Source organism: Pavona decussata, unplaced genomic scaffold (assembly GCF_977016875.1).
Source record: "Pavona decussata unplaced genomic scaffold, jaPavDecu1.1 SCAFFOLD_131, whole genome shotgun sequence".
Taxonomy (NCBI): domain Eukaryota; kingdom Metazoa; phylum Cnidaria; class Anthozoa; order Scleractinia; family Agariciidae; genus Pavona; species Pavona decussata.
In genome coordinates this window covers 349,217-367,218 of record NW_028145545.1, presented here as the reverse complement: position 1 = coordinate 367,218, position 18,002 = coordinate 349,217, and the positions used below count along the sequence as shown (strand labels likewise).

Sequence of the window (18,002 nt, the reverse complement as noted above, 5' to 3'; positions counted from 1 at the left end):
TTTGATTTTACCAGGTTCATTCCTGAAAGTCATCAATGTGGTTCATTAACACAGCAATTTTCAGGTAGATCGAAACCGATTAACAGCGTACGTTTTGGAGATAAAAACGGATTAGAGTAATTCATCGCCGACAGGACATTATGGCCGAAGGCTGAAAACAGCATAACCAACTTTCCAGGAACGCTCGTATCTCGCCTTCATATTTGTTCACTGCGATTTTCAATCTATCGAAGTCAAGCTTTTAAAGGCACACCACAGGATCTCTCTCAAGAGTTCGTAGCTGTTGTGTTTTCTTGGGGTCCAAAACACGATAAAATACAATAAATTATTCACGGCTAAAATCAAAGACCTTCGCTCTACAATATCTCGGCCAAAAATCATCCAAATCGCGTTCGAATTGCTCGTTTTGGCAATACTTCTTTCATCAGCGGTTCTTTTAAAAGTGGCGATAAACAACTATGTATTTAACCACTCGATCTTTCCCGACATCATGAGCCTGTGAAAACCTGCGGTTGAGACCATTGCATGACTTAAAATTAATTTCGATGTCCGAGATTTGCCACGAAATAGATTTCAAGTACATAATAGCGTTAAATCGCTTAATGACTTACTTGTTTCCTTTGAATTCAGCAAACCTTTCTTTCTGCGACAGCTTGGGGCGCGCGAAACCTAATGGTGTGCGAAAAGGAGCAAATGAGAGGAGAAAGGAGCGGGAGTGGATGAAAACGCCAACAGAGGCTACACATAGGCTGCGTAGCGGTCCTTTTCTTTTCGGGACTCGCAATATCTTTTCCGCTCTTTCTCGTGCCCCTCTCGTTCACATTTGAACTTTAGTCTTAGAAAAACATGGTTTAAGTTTCGTTGTAAACTGCTTCATTGATTCATTGTTAGATCGATTAAAACAAAGTTATCACAAAAAAGTTGTTGAGCAATAAGTGGTCATCCCGACTATAACCTTACTGACATCAAAATTCTTGGTTCAACTTCAAATAAGGCATAATGATTCTATTTCTAACCAGGCGAAGCCCCTAGTTTAGAGGTAAAGTGCTGATCGGAACTGATGCTAGGCTAATACAAAGACGATTTACTTTGAAAATCAACAACAACAACAACAACAACAACAACAACAACAAAAAACAGCCAAAAACTTGTCTCAAATCAACAACCAAATCGCCCAAAGTTTGTTTAAATCGCTTGCTAACTACTTACTCGGTTCCCAACTCGGTTCCTAACTCGGTTCCCAACTCGGTTCCTTACTCAGTTCCTAACTCGGTTGTTAGTTTATCTCCTGACGATGACCCAATCTTCTAGAGATAATGATTAAAAACTAGGTTCTTGGAATCTAAAGTAAAAATCATGTATTTTTAGATCGATTGCTTTTTAAACGACAAGTACTTTCCTGAACGAATGCAAAATCTTGTCATTCAAGGAAATGTCACGCACGTAGGTAGAAAAAAATAAACAATGAAAAGTTGACCAAACACTCACAAATATTAGCTGAAGTTAATTACGGGAGTGCTACTTTGATTTTTGTTCTCCTGAGAAATCTACCAGGCGATGTCTCGATAAAATTTTTATTATTCTCAACGTCTGCAGAAGCGTAGCCTCCCACGCAGTCGTTTTTTTTAATTTTTTGAGTCCCATAAAATCGATTGCGAGGGAGGCTAGCACAAGCGCGAAGTGAGTCATTCTATCATAACACTGGAGCCTACAAAAGAAAATAATTTTTGGCAAATTTAATTTTAGCCTTAACGACTTAAAACCTATTTGGCTGACAACTAAAGGAAACGCTTGCTTTTAAAATGCCAAATACTTTCCCGAAACCATGGAACCGAAGATGGGTTTAATACATTGTTCAATGGTCTGCGCGAGTTACAAAATATTTACGCTGTTTCCGCGGTTTTTGTTTGTTTTTGTTTGAAGATAACCAATCACTCTAAATGGATGCAGAAAAAAAATGAGTTCTTAAAACTTTTCTTCGGTCTTTGTAATACAAAGGCTACAAAATCACAAAACAACAAAACGAAATCGCGGGAAAAATCGGCACATGTGCATTAGCCGGTAGCCGGTGTACGTCTATTATTGTCTCCTTATATTAATCAGGCTGATTTTACTTAATTTGTCTACAAAGTTAGCATTAACCTGGCCAAAATGCTACATAAGTTAGATGCTAAATACAGCTCAAATAAAAGAAAGCGTTACAGAAAAAGCTAATGTTCGCATGTCTTTATAGGCAACGATCTCGAAAGCCTCCGGTAATGTTTATGCGTTTTGTCAACGATAAACTGGCCAACGATTCAACAAAAATACGTTCTTGGAGCTAAAAGTCGGTCTTCTGTAAAGCAAAGCTTAATTGAGAAAAGAGTTGAAGCGACAGAAACGGTATCGATTGTTTTTGGTGCATTCAAGTTGATCTGATTTTGGTTAGTTATTCCACCATATACAGTCAACTCTCTTTGAGGCGGACACCCTCGGTACCAGATTTACTGTCCGCCTTAGAGAGGTGTCCGCCTTAGAGAGAGTTCATGTAAACTGATACCCAAACATCAAAACTTAAACCAGTGCTTTATTACTTTAATTAAAGTGTACAATGTAGTCATGACGGGCCGGCTGTGTCTCTTTTATATACTCCTTACGGAATCCAACACAGTTCATACACACTTTGAACATTTGTGAATCAACCTTAACAAAACTCGTTTGTGTCGCTTGTTATCTGACAGTACGTGGAGTCCGGGTTCAAAACCCCCTTTCACTACGAAAAAACTTTGTAATGCTGCACCGTAGTTTCAAGGTGTTCCAAAAGTCGTGGCCTGGGTAGCAAAGTGCATAGGTAAAGGAAACGAGAAAATTACAACTGCGGTTGATCTCAACCAAGACGCGAAAAAGCGAAAGAAGAATACAAGTGACTCAACTGATTCCAGTAAACGGCAGCGCAAATGAGTTGTTGTATAAATGACGTGAAAAGTGACTTTAATATTGTATTAAGACATATTGTAAGGTCTGGTATATTTTATTAAAACCACTGTTATCAGATTGCGCTAATTTTTCGGAATTATGGACCTGTTATAAAATTTCAAAAACATCCGGTGTTCGCTTTGAGAGGTTTTTTAAACCAACATGTTGAAAAAAAGTGTCCGCTGTCCGCCTTAGAGAGATATCAGTCTTAGGGAGTGTTCAGTTACAGAGAAACAAGTGAAATTCGGCAAGGACTAAATTTTCTGTCCGCCTTAAAGAGGTGTCCGCCTTAGAAAGGTGTCCGCTTAGAGAGAGTAGACTGTAGGACTACTTTGATGCCTGTCAAAAACATATCACCGTAGTGTCAAATCCGTCGAGAAGTTGCGTAAATAGCCAATGTTTAAATTAATTCACGGCTTTCTACGTTTAAGTTACAATTCCGTCTTATACTTATATATTTGTAGGACGTTCTTGATTTGTTAGAGCAGAAGAAGGCAGGGTAGAGTTTGTGGGCTATGGAAACAACACAATTGCCTGAATTATCATTTAATGTTCTAAAAATAACTTTTTTAAAAAGTTACGAAAACATCATGCAGTATTGCAAAGTAACTTAACCTTCATCAGGGTCAAATCCAGTAAAATCTCCATTTCCATTTAAGGCTTTGTACATTTTACGGAATTCATTCTAGAGTGTAAAAAAAAAAGGCAGAAAGTAAACCATGTGCAAGCATTATGTCATGAAAAGTTTTGTTTGAAACAGGTATCCACAGCAGCAACCAACAGCTCAAAGCCTATTGAGTAATATGGTGTACAGCTAAATTATCTAGTTGACAAAACCTGATCAATATACATTTACTGTTAACTAAATTCAAATGTCTTATTGCTTCGACTATTAATAATAAATATTGGCTACCATGTCCTAATGAGAATAGTATTTTCTTTCAATCAAATTTAAGCATACGCTGTATGCTGATATTAGATCCTTGCCTTCATTGATTTTTATAACTGTTTACCAGAAAGGAATATTTGCCAACTTGGACGATAAAATGTTGTGTAGCACAGCACTGGTTATGCATTTACCTGAGAAATCAGACATAATTAACTGTACAGTATAAATCTAGGTGTGGAAAAGAAACTGCTTAATTTACTACTGAGCACTCCCCAGGAACAAAATGTGATTCACATGGGGCAAAAAAAAAAAAAACGTTTGATTTGGAGGGATTTGAGCCCACCAAGACTTTATTCTTTACCTTGAGTGGGCCTATTTCCATGCTTGGGAAATCAACTCAGTGGGAAATTAAGTGTTTAGAACTTTTTTTTTCATGGATGAAATACAGGGTTCTTCCTAAAATTTGTTTCCAAAATGCGCTGGAGAAGATCATGGGTTGTTCTTTTCAAGAATTGAGTTGATTGCATTCCTCTCATCATTCTAGAATTATCTGGCAGCTGATTGAAGATCTTACTGTATTTCATCATTTTTAACAAAAGATAGCCGTAAATAAATTTGAGTGCTAGCATTTCGAGAGTTTCCCTAAATTCCGGGTGCAAGAAAATCCAAAAGAATGGCTAATGCTTAAAACATCACGCTCAAATCTCTTTACCTTATCAATAATTTTGTAACTCTGTTGATGAATCCAAACATTTGTTTCCCCTCCCGCCAACACAACACCACATTTTCTTTACGGCGGGCCTAAAACGCAGGTCACAGGTTGCAGGCACAACCCTAACCTTAACCTTGGGTTAAATTAGGGTTTAGGGTTAGGGTTGTACCTGTAACCTGTTACCTGTGTTTTAGACCCCTCGGTTTCTTTAGAAACTTACCCCTTAACTTAAGGCGTGTTTGATTTCTCTTATTCTCGCAAGATTTTCACTCAGCCCCATACAGATATTATGTGAGCGATTTGCGTCTCAAACTCAATTCATGCTCGTTCTTTGTATGAGAGGGTTATGATGACAGTGCTGCATGCATAATAAATGTATGAGGCTGTGCGGAAATCTTTCACAAAATCGCTCTGAAATTAAGCTTATCATATGTCAGGGAAAGTTTGCTGATACGTCTTCCCAAATTTACGTAGAGAGAGAAATCTAACAAATTTTCCGCTAATTCTGGAATACATGTACGGTCAATCAAACGCAACCTTTAATAGTTACCAATTCAAAGCTTACTGATGTTTATATGCATATGGAGTCCAATTCAAAACTACACTTCGCTCACATTCAACATCAATGAGACATCGGCGATTTAAGATATGCGTTTCACTCAAAATTTAAGTTTACCTTTAGCTTCAGTACTGGTTTTCATACTATAGCAATGGTACATACAGCCACAAGCTTAATAATAGGTGAGAACATTTTTGCATTTTAAAGCCTATAAAAGTGGCAAAATCCTTCTTCGATCGATCCTGATTGCCGTAAGACGAATAAAAATAAAGCAAGACCTTACCCTGCATATGCTTGGAACCTTTGCTGAATGGCTGGTGTTCCTTTTTCTTTTTCTAGATGCATCAGCGTTGTTCACCTTTTCAAAAAGCTCATCTACTTTGTTGACCAGTTGTTCCAGTCTTCTGTATACTTTATCTTCCTTATCTGCTCTGTCGGTAACCTGCGCGCGTAAACCTCTAGTTTCTTTTACGGTATCTCGCAACAGCAACACATAACTGTCCGAGAGCGGCGAGACTTCTTGGCCACGATTGATGGCAGACATGGTTTTCTACTGTAAAACAGCAACAACAGTGGCTAGTGCAGCGAAATCTCAAAACTCCCGCCACTTGCGAATGTGAAAAACTTTTTGACAAGGAAAGCTTTCATAACAACACCATGTGATCATACTATTGTGTATCTCATGATGACGAGCCTGTTACCTGGGAAACAGTGCGGTGAAACTCGTTCCCAGTAGTAGTAGAAGTAGACTGCTTTTAGCTTAGTGAAAACTGAAAAACTGCACTGAGCAGAATTCACCGATTCTTGATTTTGCAGTGGTTGTGACTTCGATTCCGAACACAGGCTATTTCCTTTTCAGTGGAACAGGACAAAATATGCGTGGAGTTTGTGCGGGATCTCAGCGGCGCTCTCAGTCGTCTAGGCACAAGGAGAAACTTTTTTGTGAACATTGCAATGAAACTTTGTCAAAAAGCCAGTTTTGCAGGAATAAGCGATTGTATTTCAACGAAGCTTCTAAAACCTGGGGCGATGGACCAGCCACGGCGAACTATTCTATGCCAGATCCCTTTTCATCAGTTATTCGTCTGAAGATGAAACTATGACTGAACAAAATCCAGAAGGTAAGCATGTCATGAACTTCTTGTTGTTGCTGAGCACTTGAGCTTGAATTGATAGTTATGATAAATTCACACATCGGTTTGTTATGGAAGAGCGACCTTAGGTGTGTTACGTACATTTTGGAAAGTACAGGCCTACGTGTTTGATGACTGATTGATAAATTTAAACTGGCAAAATATAAAATCTTTAACAAACAAACAAGGGCAGGGCACTGGTCCAAGGTCACTTTCTGAACAAATCAAGTGTATTATGGGTAACCAGGGCTTCTTAATGAGTGACTGTAAAAATAAGCACTTAGGTGGTGCATACATGTTGACAGAATCATCCACTGTTGGCATTGGCCGTTTTAAAAAGAATCTCATGCGAGAATCTCAGTGATTCTCGCTAGACGAGATTCTCGTATTGAGAAACGCAACTCTTGTCTCGTGAGAAACAAGACGAGACTGGTAACTTACCTTTGAGCGGTACTGTAATGGAAGACAGCTTGTACTCAGGAAAGCCAGCAACTATAGCTTGTCAATGCTTACATGTTGATTGTTACCAAAAATAGAATAATCAACAAAAGCTTCTCCAGCCAAAAATTTTCAAATAAACAATACTTATGCAAACACACACATAATTTATGCAGACACCATTCAAAGCAATTGCTTGGGCTTAAAGTATGTGAGGCTAATTACAGCCGTTAAAGAATTTCGCCTCAAATGATCAGATCACTTACACTACAGTAAAAAAAGCATATCAACATATTTTGAAACAAAACAGAAAATTTCCATACTGTAGTGTTATACGAGGTCTTGTAAAATCTGTTTGAAGTCCAAGGCTTGGTTTCGATTTTTGTGCAGAATTTAGATTCTTTCAAGTCTGAATGCAAAATGTATTTTTGTTGTCTAGAAGACCTCCATGTCCTCTATTTTGGCAGGGATGTGTCTTTCCATTCTGAGTTTCATAGACATGTATCTTAATATTATTGTAATTAAATGAAAACATATTTGTTAAAAATTGAGAATTGATCCACAAGGTGTTCCATTTTATAATAAAATCGGTCTTTAGAAACCAAGAGAAAACCAATATCTGTTCTTTTTCTGATCCCAAACACATTCCCAAATTTAGCCACTCTGCAGACTTATGCGCATGGTGACATTGTGCTTCTGTTGGCCGGGGTCGACGGCACATGCACTAATGATAACTCAATGAACTCAACATAGTCTTTATTCCTCAGTCGTGATCGACCACGAGGGATTTCTACAGTGACAACCGTTTTGGGTAGCCCGGATGAAGTTGCTCTCAGAGAGGGCCTGAGTACAAGCAATGGGCCAACATCCCCCCCCCCCCCCCCCTCTTTGAAAAGAAAAGGAAAAATAAACGGGATAGTTCTAAGGGGCACAGATTGCCTTGGCAATTACAGCATTTCTAGTCGGTTGTGACTGCTATTAGAAGGTAACTGTGTAGCCCAAATGTTAATGGCGAGCATTACTTAAGTTCATAGTCTTTAAACCTAGTTGGTGGTTTGGGCAAGTATTACTTGAGTTCATAGTCTTTAAACCTAGTTGGTGGTTTGATGAGTCTTGTGCGTATCCTCACTTCGGGATGGTGATCCCTGATCTGATCCTGGGGTGTGTTAGTGGACAGCTCACTTGTGCCCATGTCAGGCGTGCTTGCTTCTTGTTGTGGTGGTGAGGGGGAAGTGTCGAGACACTATTACTTGTGTCTAACTTGGGTAGTGGCTGCTAAGGAGGTTGGTCAATGGGCGTGGTCAGCACTGATCCTTGGGGATGGAAGTGAGGCGCCAAGTTGTGTCCCGGTGTAAGCAGGAGTGTAGGTGGAGTGTAGCGTGATGTAAGAGGGGGAGGTGCTGCACGCCTGATGTGTATCCGATTTCTTCGAATAGTGCTGCTTGGCGTTTTTAAGGTGTATGACCTGGAATGGCGTTGGTCAGTTACACGGCCATATGCCCATGGGGTGCCTGGTTTACTAGTCGGCGGACGTGCATACACAAATTCACCAATGTTGATAGCATTGTGCTCTGGGCCGGCAGTCTTGTCGTAGTAGGCTTTACTGGCGTTGCGTTTGGCCTTGATCTCGGTTGGTATGGTGTTGCGGTTGATCTACATTGGTTCTAAAAGGTGGTCAGGCGTTGGGAGTGATGTTCGTGTCCGACGGCTCAACATACGTTGGGCAGGAGAGTAAGTGTGGCCTTTGGGGGGTGTGTTCCTATAGTTAAGCAAGGCGATTTGGAAGTCATCTGACTTCTTTAGCATGGACTCCGACACTTTCACTGCCGCTTCCGCTCGACCGTTGCCTTGGGAATGGTAGGGGCTGGGGGTGGTATGTGTGAACCCATATTGAGAAGCAAAGTCCATCTAGTCCTTGCTGGCAAATTGCGGACCGTTGTCTGTGTGACAGATACGGGGAATGCCGAACCTGGCAAAGTTAGCTTTGGTTTTGCTGATAACGGGTGAGGCTAAGGTGTCATCAAGTTCATCCACTTCAATCCAATCAGAGAAGTGGCATACTGTTACGAGGTAGGCTTTCTGTGTATGTATAAAGATGTCTTGGCTTATGATCTGCCATGGTAGTGTTGAGATCGGGAGCGATCTCATAGGTTCTTTTGTTGATGTCGAGCCATACTGTGCACAGGTACCACAGTTGTTGCACATATCAAAGACTGCTTGTCGCATCCCCGGCCAGAATAATACTTCCCGTGCCATGCGTATATTTGACTCAGGACCAAAGTGGTTTGCATGGATTTTGAGCAGCATCTCAGCTTGCATGGATTGTGGTATCATCACTTGTGCTCCTTTGTAGATAAGGTCATTGTCGATCGTGAGCTCATCCCGGTAATGCCAGTATGGCCGTAGTGGTTGTGGTACCTGTTTTCTGCTATCCGGCCATCTTGAACGATTCTGGTCATTAGTTTGGAGAGGTGTTCATCCTTTTTGGTCTCATCGCGTAGGCGAGATTCGGTGGTTTCTGTCAGACGTGGGCTGTGTGTGCCTGAGTCCTCTGTGAGTTCAGCCCTGAAGACTTCAGAGCCTGTGACGCGGGCGTATACTGGGGTAGGCAGTGCGGCTCTCGAAAGGGTGTCAGCCAGGTGGAGTGAGGTTCCCTTCTTGTATTTAATGGTGAAGCGGTATCTCTGCAGTCGCATGAGCATTTTCTGTAACCGCGCTGGTGCTTTGTGAAGGGGCTTTTTGCAGATGGTCTCAAGTGGCTGTTGGTCGGTGTGGACTTCTATGTCTGATTTTCCATACAGCCAGTGGTCGAGTTTCCCGAATACGTTGCAAATGGTTAAGCACTCTTTCTCTATTTGTGAGTATCGTTGTTCGGTGGCGTTGAGGCTGTTTGATGTGCATGCTACAGGTTGGAGGCGTCCTTCACTAATCGGCTGGAGGAGGGCAGCTCCCACGCCAACCTCACTTGCATCAACTTGAAGTGTCACCGGTTTGTTGAGGTCATAGTATTGGAGCACTGGTGCAGTGGAAATGAGGTTTTTAGCTTTCTGAAATGCGTCATCTTGTGCTTGTGCCCACATAAAAGGGGTATCTGACTGGGTGAGTTGGGTGAGAGGCCTGATAGTGTTGCTCAGGTTGGGGCAATAGGGTGAGAGGTAGTTGGCCATCCCCACGAATCTCGGTACGCCTGCTTTGTTTTGGGGTGGGGCCATTGTCGTGATTGCTACTATCTTGTCTGGGTCTGCTTGCATTCCTTGGTCAGTTATGATGTTGCCCATGAACTTGACTCGTTTCAGTTTGAACTGTAGTTTGTTCTGATTTAGTTTTATGTTCTTCTGTGAGCAGCGCTCCATAAGGGCAACAACCCGGCGGTCATGGTCTTGCTCGGTTTCTTGGTAGTTTGAACCTTCTCCAAAGACAAGGATGTCATCTGCGATACACAGGATGCCTTCAAGGCCCTCTAGAGCGGACTTCAGGCGTTTCTGAAATTCCTCCGGGGCACTTGAGACACCAAATGGAAGTCGTAGCCATCGGTATCTCCCGTAGGATGTATGCATTGTTGTCATAAGTGATGATGCTTCATCAAGGGGTACGTGTAGGAAGCCTTCTCTAACAGCGACTAGTGAGAAGCATTTGGCATGGCAGAGTTTGTGAAGTTGCTCAGACAGTGTGGGCATCTGGTATACTGGTCGCAGAATGCCCTTATTAATTGTTTGGCTGGGGTCAGTGCAGAGCCTTGTTTTCTTTGGTGTCTCTTTAATGACCTCGTTGGAGCACCATGAGGTGGGTTCCTCTACTCTCTTTATGATGCCGGCTGCAGCATATCTGTCACGGGCTTCCTTTTCTTTGATACGTTTAGCTACAGGAACTCGATGGATAGGCATCTGTACTGGTGAGACGTCGGCTTTTACTTCAAAGTGAACTGGGGGTCCCAAGTAGCCAAAGCCTTCAAAATTCTCAGGATACTGTTGTAGTACGTTCTCTTTTGTGAGCTCCCCAGGTGCGGCCAGGCGTCTTTTAGAAGGGATCATTATGTGTTTTGAGGGTGAGGGCATTGTGGGTTTCCCGCACTGTTTGTCCTGGTTGGGGTGGTCCAGATGGCAGCCTGTGGCTTCCTTGGGTGTGCTGTGGTTGTTTGCGGTTGGGCTGCCTGAGGCTTGGCTGGTATGTGACGAGCTGGCTTGGTAGGGGGGGGGGGGGGGCTCTCTTTCCTGTGGTCTGTAACTGCTGTTGTGAGGGAAAATATTTCGTCTGCTTTGATGATGATGAGCCCCAGTGTCTCACAGTCGGACCCAGAGAGAAGGGCTGGTTTGTCCAACATGACGTCTCGAAGGAGTACCTGGAATGTGAGTGTTTCGTATCTGCTGTTTCGTTCGCATAGGAGGTCGATCTGCCCCAATGGTTTCAGTGGCTGGGCGTCGCCGTAGGGGTGGAGGAGGTAAGGTGACTTTGTTAGCTTCATGTTTGGCATCAGCCTGAGAAGGGTGTCTTCAGACAGGGTATTGCAGGTGGCGGCGGTGTCTATCTGAAATGTCATTGGGATGAATGTGTTCCCAGTTGCAGATATTGGCAGGGTAACAAAGTACTTTTTCTTTGCGGAGTCTGTGCGGACACTGTGTATTTGCCGTGTTTCCAGGGAGTAGCACTGTTCTTGGTAGTCATCAGTGTAGTATTCAACAGGGAGGTGATCATTGGTGGTGTGTAGCAGATGTACGTTCTGTTTTCGGGGGGGGGGGGTACCGGTTGGGGCCGATCACGAGGGGTTCTGTCGCCTCGGCCTCTGCCCTGAGTTTGCCATTGGGTAGTTTTCCGCGGTTGTGCTTGTTGGGGGGAGGGCCCTGTTTCAAGACAAACTCTGGAAAAGTGGTCGTTTATCCCACACTTTGTGCACGTTTTGCCATTGGCAGGGCATGTTTTCCAGGGGTGGGGTCCTCGTCGGTCCCCGCACCAAAAACAGGTTCCAGGCTCCCGCTTTAATTTCATTTGTTTGTGGCTTATCCAGTTCACTTGTTCTTCAATTCCTTTTGAGGCGTCTGTAATGAGTTTGTTCGCTTTCTGAGCCGACTCAAGGGCCTTGGCTTCGGATACGACGACTTGCATGCTCTTGGGCGTTCCATCCGACTTTAAGTGCGTTTTCAGTAACTCAGCTGTCATTGTGTCATCGTGTAGCCCAAACACGAATTTATCGCGGCACATTTCGTCTGTCGACGTGTTGTAGGAGTATAGGCTGCCTGCCTGTCTGACTTTAACCTCCCATTCTTGAACAGATTCATGTGGGCTTTGTTGAGCGTACCAGAATTTGAATCTGTCTGCCAGCAGGGAGCTTCCGATAGATCCAGTGTAATGAAGTCGTAACTTGTCCATCCAGATCCATGGTTTTCCCCTATTATCAGCTGCGATCTGCGGTTTAATGGTGTAGCGGATCACCTGCAAGACTTCGTCTGGCATTGCCGATTGCAGCGCCGATATTTCTAGCAAAGGTTTCTTGTAATAATCCGCTCTCTCCGTGACCGGGTTTTTCGCCAGGTTTCTGTAGTCTGCTTGAATGCAGTAATCGTGAAATCTAACTTCAAAGTTTTTGAAATTTTCGGATATATTCCCGCCGAGTTTCAATTCAGGTCGTTTGAGGTTCGCCATCTTTGTTTGACGAGTTGTCTGCGATTGTATCGTTTGGTGTGCGTTTAACCTCCGTGAATGTTTCTTTTGTCGACTTGTCGGGCCGATCCCACTATTCTGAAACCATGTTGGCCGGGGTCGACGGCACACGCACTAATGATAACTCAATGAACTCAACACAGTCTTTATTCCTCAGTCGTGATCGACCACGAGGAATTTCTACAGTGACAACCGTTCTGGGTAGCCCGGATGAAGTTGCCCTCAGAGAGGGCCTGAGTACAAGCAATGGGCCAACACTTCTGTACCGACTATTGTCAAAAACTGTTTCCAAAATTATTGAAACTGCTTTCAAAATTCATCTTATTTTGAAAACACGTATCGTTGTTCTGGGAATTTCCTTCTTATAAAAAGTATGGAACCATCCAGCAGATAATGCCACTTTGAAAACCATTGCCTGTAGAGAAATCATTCTTGGTTTGAGCATATTTCTTTGGTCAAAAAACAAATTTCTTTGGTCAAAAACCACGCTGAAGCTCATGTTTGGTTTCCATCCTTCCTGTGACCATCTCATTCATATCCTTCCCTAAGAGACATTAACAAGGTGGCATCCACTTGCTATTGCAAATTAAAATTACCTCCTTTCACTAATCTTAACAAGAAGGCTGGGATTATATTACCTTTTGACTAGATAAGAAATGGGGGAGTAGGGATGGCACAGTGGTGAGAGCACTTGCCTCCCACCAATAAGAACTGGGTTCGATTCTCGGACTCGACGTCATGTGGGTTGAGTTTGTTGTTGGTTCTCGTCCTCGCTCCGAAGGTTTTTCTCCGGGTTCTCTTTTTTTCCTCCCTCCACAAAAACCAACAGTTCCAAATTCCAATTCGATCTGGAATCCAAGGGCCACAGGTTTGTCAGTTGTCACACTGTTAAGTGCCACCCTCGTTAAACAAAGTTGATTTATGTCAAGGTTTAATTTTGCACTCTTTGTTTGACTGGTTTATCTTCAGAGTCTTCCAGTGCTGAGCATTCTGAAAGCAGTTCTGGTGTGCCTGATCACGAAACAAACTCTCCAAACATGGAATCACAAAAATCTGTAGAGATTAGTGTTATTATTACAAATGTTAATTAATTAAATGCTTGTTGATCACCAACTGAAATAGGTAAAAAATTAAAAGTCTTCTTGAGAGCAGAGTTACATTGTATAAGAACTAGGTTCCATTGACATGTTCGACAAAAATCAAATAATTATGATCAAAAATTTATATTAAAAAGGCTAAAGAAAGGAACGAAAATAATAATTATTATTATAAAGTACATTATGTAACGACCTTGTATAATCTCTTTGGAATAATACATATATTATTTTAGATTTGTAGACTTTTGCTATGAAGCAGAGCTCGAGAATTTTTTATTTTTTTGAAGGTGGGGCGGGAACTAAGAACTAAGTACTAAGGCCCTGTTTAGGCTAGGTGACCATGCCAGGGCCCTGTGCCTAGCCACTTAATCCTTGGTGCCCAAGGAGCAGTCACATTCTTATTTGTCAATATAAGAATCTCCATTTTGTTTACAGTCGGGAAGCACGGGGGAAAAGCATGGCAACTGACAGACCAGTACCCATGCTAATGACCTGTGTCATTGTACTACCTGTGCTTGATCATGGTACTGAGATTTTCACTTGGGCACCAAATAAAAGCTATGGTCTGTATGTTCAGACTATTGCTCGTTCCAAAGAATGTTACCTAAACACCTAGTCTGAATGCGGCGAAAGTCTCATGAGGAGCGCTGTGATTACTAGACTGGAAAAGAGGAAATCGGAAACTAAACTTGAATAATCTTACATAAAATGTTATTTTCCTGCTCTGGTAAAGGCATAAAATGTTAAGAGAATTCCAAAACTCAGGGCAAATTATTAATAACATTTGTATATTTCATTCAAATCACTAAAACTTCATTGTCTTCTTTTGAGTGATTTTTAACAGAAAAAAATTAATTATTGCAGTACACCAATGGAATGTTATGTAATCGCACGAGGCCGAGTAGAATTAAGGATTTATTTTCATATGTATTTTCAAAGTTTTTGCAAATTGCCTAGTCGTGCAGCAAATAATTTTTTGCTGTTTCTTGTAAGAAATGAAAGTTTACTTTGAGAAATTTCCTTTGTTGCTGTAGCACTTAATTTCCAAGTATTTTTTTGGCACAATCTGGTTTAAAAAGTGAAACCCCAAAGAACCTGAAAGAAGTCATTCTTGCCGCAGCACAAAATGAAGAAACCAACTAAATGTAGAAATTGGGCGCTCAGATAATCAGTGGCAAGAAAATGCCCTCTGTTTCGACCAATTGTCGTTCAGTAACTTTGCCCCCTATGTAATAAAGACAGTTATCCTTTTTTCTACAGGATGAGAAAGATGCTCAAAATGTGGATGAGGAAGAAAATGCAGAAGATGAAGAGCCTGAATTTTGGGATGATTTTCCTGAGGCTCCCAGAACCACGTGACAAGTCTACAGTCTCCAAGAAAATGACATCCCTGCTCCAGTGGTTCGTTCTTTTTATCCTTTTCTGGCAAGCAAATTGCAAAATTAGTAACAATGGGCTTGAATGGTTTCTTCGTTTCCTATTTCAGTTCTTGCATCTGGTTGGCAAAACATGTCATTGTGAATATCTTGTTAAATTCTGCACTATGTTCCCAACTGCCCTTTACGTACTACGACGACTGGTTAACTTGACCGTGATGATTTTGTTAGATGTTTTAAAATAAAAGGTTCTTATTGGATTGTAAATAGGCGGCCTTTAATATCGCATTGTCTCCTTGTGAGTATTAGAAGTTCTACACTGCAGAGTTAATTTTTTTCCCATTTTTGTATAAAATCCCATTAATTCTCTTTGAATCGCTGAAGCTAGCGCGTCCTCACATTTCTGAATGTGAGGAATGTCATGACGGGACCGGCTTCAGTTTTGGAAACAGCTCACAGCGTCTTAAATCAATCTCCTATTGATATTTATTGGATTCATTTTCCATCCATTTTCTGCCTTTCTGAGAATATTTGCACATTGTTTCGAGTTCTGATTTGAAAATCATGAATGACCAGCTTTATTTCGTAAATTTTTAATGTAACTTTAGGCTGAAAACACGCGGCCAAACTCTTCACTGTCTTTGTAACCATTTCAGCGTACCACATCACCGTGCTGTTCGTGTGTTTTCGTCATCCTAACCCTGTGAAGCTCGGGCGAAGAATTTTGGTTATATTTGTGACCGTTCATAAGATCGTCCCATACTTTGTTCATCCGAGTATTACTCTTGCTCCAGAGGCCCGTTGACTTTAAAATCAAAAAGATCAAATAACTCCATTCGGTGCCCGAATATCAAATGTGAATTCTGTTGCGGCGATACAAAAAGTTTCAAATATTCACATTCAATACAAAGAGTACTCTTGGCGAAGGGACCATGGGACGGGCAAGCAGTAGAAACTCCTGATTGTGTTTAAGAATGCAGCCAATCAAGAGTCTTTATCTGATCTTTAAGTCCCTTTATTAATGACTTAAACCTCATCTTTACTTAACTTTACTTCATAAACATTGAACTTTACGAGGCTACGTAAAGACGCGTAAAGTTTATGTACAGCCTTGCACAAATTGACGATCCCTTCAAAAATTTGTAAATTTGCTATTTCGTCATTGTTCTGTTTTGTCCGAAAGTTAACGTTTAGTCTTTTAAAAATCACTAAAATTTCCAAACACTGTTAAATACAAGCACTAAATCCAAAAACGCGCGGTAAAATAATGTCTCGTTTCAAAGAAGAATGGGTGACGTAGCGCAGTTCTAGGTATATCACAGTTACATCGAGTAACTGCAAAGGCTCTACCGATAAAGACGACTTCGCCAAAAATTTTTCAGTCTGCAATTCTCCTTCGATTTGGAAGACTATCTAGTAATTGGACTAGTATTTGTCTCCATTTGTATTTAAGGAATTAAAATCGAAAAATACGGCACACTAAGTAGGACGTCGTAAAGGCGGCACTTTACTTCACCTTTACGACTCCTTAGCAGACTTACGGACTTACGCTTTACGCAACTTTACGAGAATGCGTAAAGTTGCATAAAGTTCGGTTTACAGCTTTACGTAACTTTACGGTGTGTACTAAAGTTTAGTAAATCTGCCTTTTCGTCCTGTTTTTATTTGTATTGTACTGTTTTTTTTTTTTTTTAGAATAATTGTTGCTTAATTATTTCAAGAAAATGTGTGATTACCCCAATTTTCGTTTTGGATTTTTAACAGTTCTTGCTAAGATCTGCTTTCCCAGCATAGTAATAAACAAAACAAAAATACTTCTTTATTAGTAGCACCGTCCTTAAGTAAATTAAAAAGAAGTTGTTCTAAAAAAACACCAAATGTTGAATGCAATTTCTATTGTGACATAAAATACAATTTTAAGGAATTTTCATATTTTCAGTGACACTCTTTTTATGTCTCAAAGATAATTCCAAAAGGTATTAGTCTGAGATGTCAGCCGTCTTCCCCCCCTAACCCACAGGGGGCGTCTCCCGCGCCCCCTGTGGGTTAGGGGGAGGAGACGGCTGACATTTCAGACTAAGCAGGTATTGGATTTAAAGGGATGACAGTGCACATGTAAATTACTTGTGTTGCCCTCTTCCATTTTCAAGTTGGTAATTTCCCAAATACCGCCACCAAACACCCCCACCCCCCCCCCCCCAAACCAAAAAAAAAAAAACAATCAGAAAATCGATGTTGCAAAAAAACTGCATATTAAACATTGTTGATAATTAATAATACTCATAGGGAAATAATTATTTCTAGACTTGTTCCTTGGTATGCTAAGTGCCATGTTTCCAAATGTACCCATGGTTACACTGACAGTAACAGCAACAAAGAAAACAAGAGATATACTTTCAAATTCCTTACGGATGGTGGATCCTGTCATCTGCATATCATTGCAGTGAACTCAAAGAGAAAGAACATATTTTACACTGCTGTTGGATACCGACATGATGAAATAGAGGCTCTCTTGCCGCCTTACATCGCAAAGCTAAAGGAGCTGAGAGAGAAGGTGTCCCTTACTGTACTTTCTTCCAAGTTAGAAATTTGTGGGGAATGCTTCAGCCATTTGTGATCGTCACTTGGGCGTGAAGCACTTTGCACCAATAGGCTCGGGAAATTTAGCCATTCACGGCATAAAACCGAGAGCTCTTTCACTTTTTTCTCGGTCAACGAAAGCTCCTGCGAAGATAGACTCTTTTTCATTAAAGACTGCAATTCGTACATTTTTTTATCTTCTGAAAACAAAGTTGACAGAGTTAAGTTCTTTTAGGGAAATTATCATCGAGCAAAACTTCCCTTCCCGATAAAAACTCTAAAGACTTTTGCCAACTCCACAACGTGTTTCCTTCACGAAACTAATGACAGAGTGGTTTCTAATTAAAACCGTTTGATTATAACAACTACACATGTTATAATCCTGTGTCCCCAGAACCTCCTTACCCTCGTGCCAAGGCCCCGCCGGCTAAGAGAGACAGGAGGCTCTGGGGACTAGAATGTAGAGAATACAAAAAAAAAAAAAAAACAAAGAAAAACAAAACAAAACAAAACAAAAAAAACAAAAACAAAGAAACACTGAACAACATTAATACCAACTTGTAAATGAGACAAGTGATGTTTACAGTGTAGTACTAAATCTTTCCAAT

General features: G+C 41.3%; 2 protein-coding genes across 2 annotated transcripts in view; both read right to left on the bottom strand.

Annotated features, from left to right (window-relative positions):
• LOC146468368 (mannan-binding lectin serine protease 2-like) overlaps positions 1 to 18,002 on the bottom strand; it is a 65,478-nt gene that overhangs the window by 10,089 nt on the left and 37,387 nt on the right. The gene's annotated exons all lie outside the window — the stretch shown is intronic.
• LOC146468369 (uncharacterized) lies at positions 3,566 to 6,235 on the bottom strand. The gene is made up of 2 exons (XM_085124631.1): positions 5,399 to 6,235; positions 3,566 to 3,640 (listed from the first exon to the last, which is right to left on the bottom strand). Exons 1-2 carry the CDS (start codon positions 5,657 to 5,659, stop codon positions 3,566 to 3,568), a joined length of 336 nt encoding a protein of 111 aa, XP_084980757.1. The 5' UTR covers positions 5,660 to 6,235.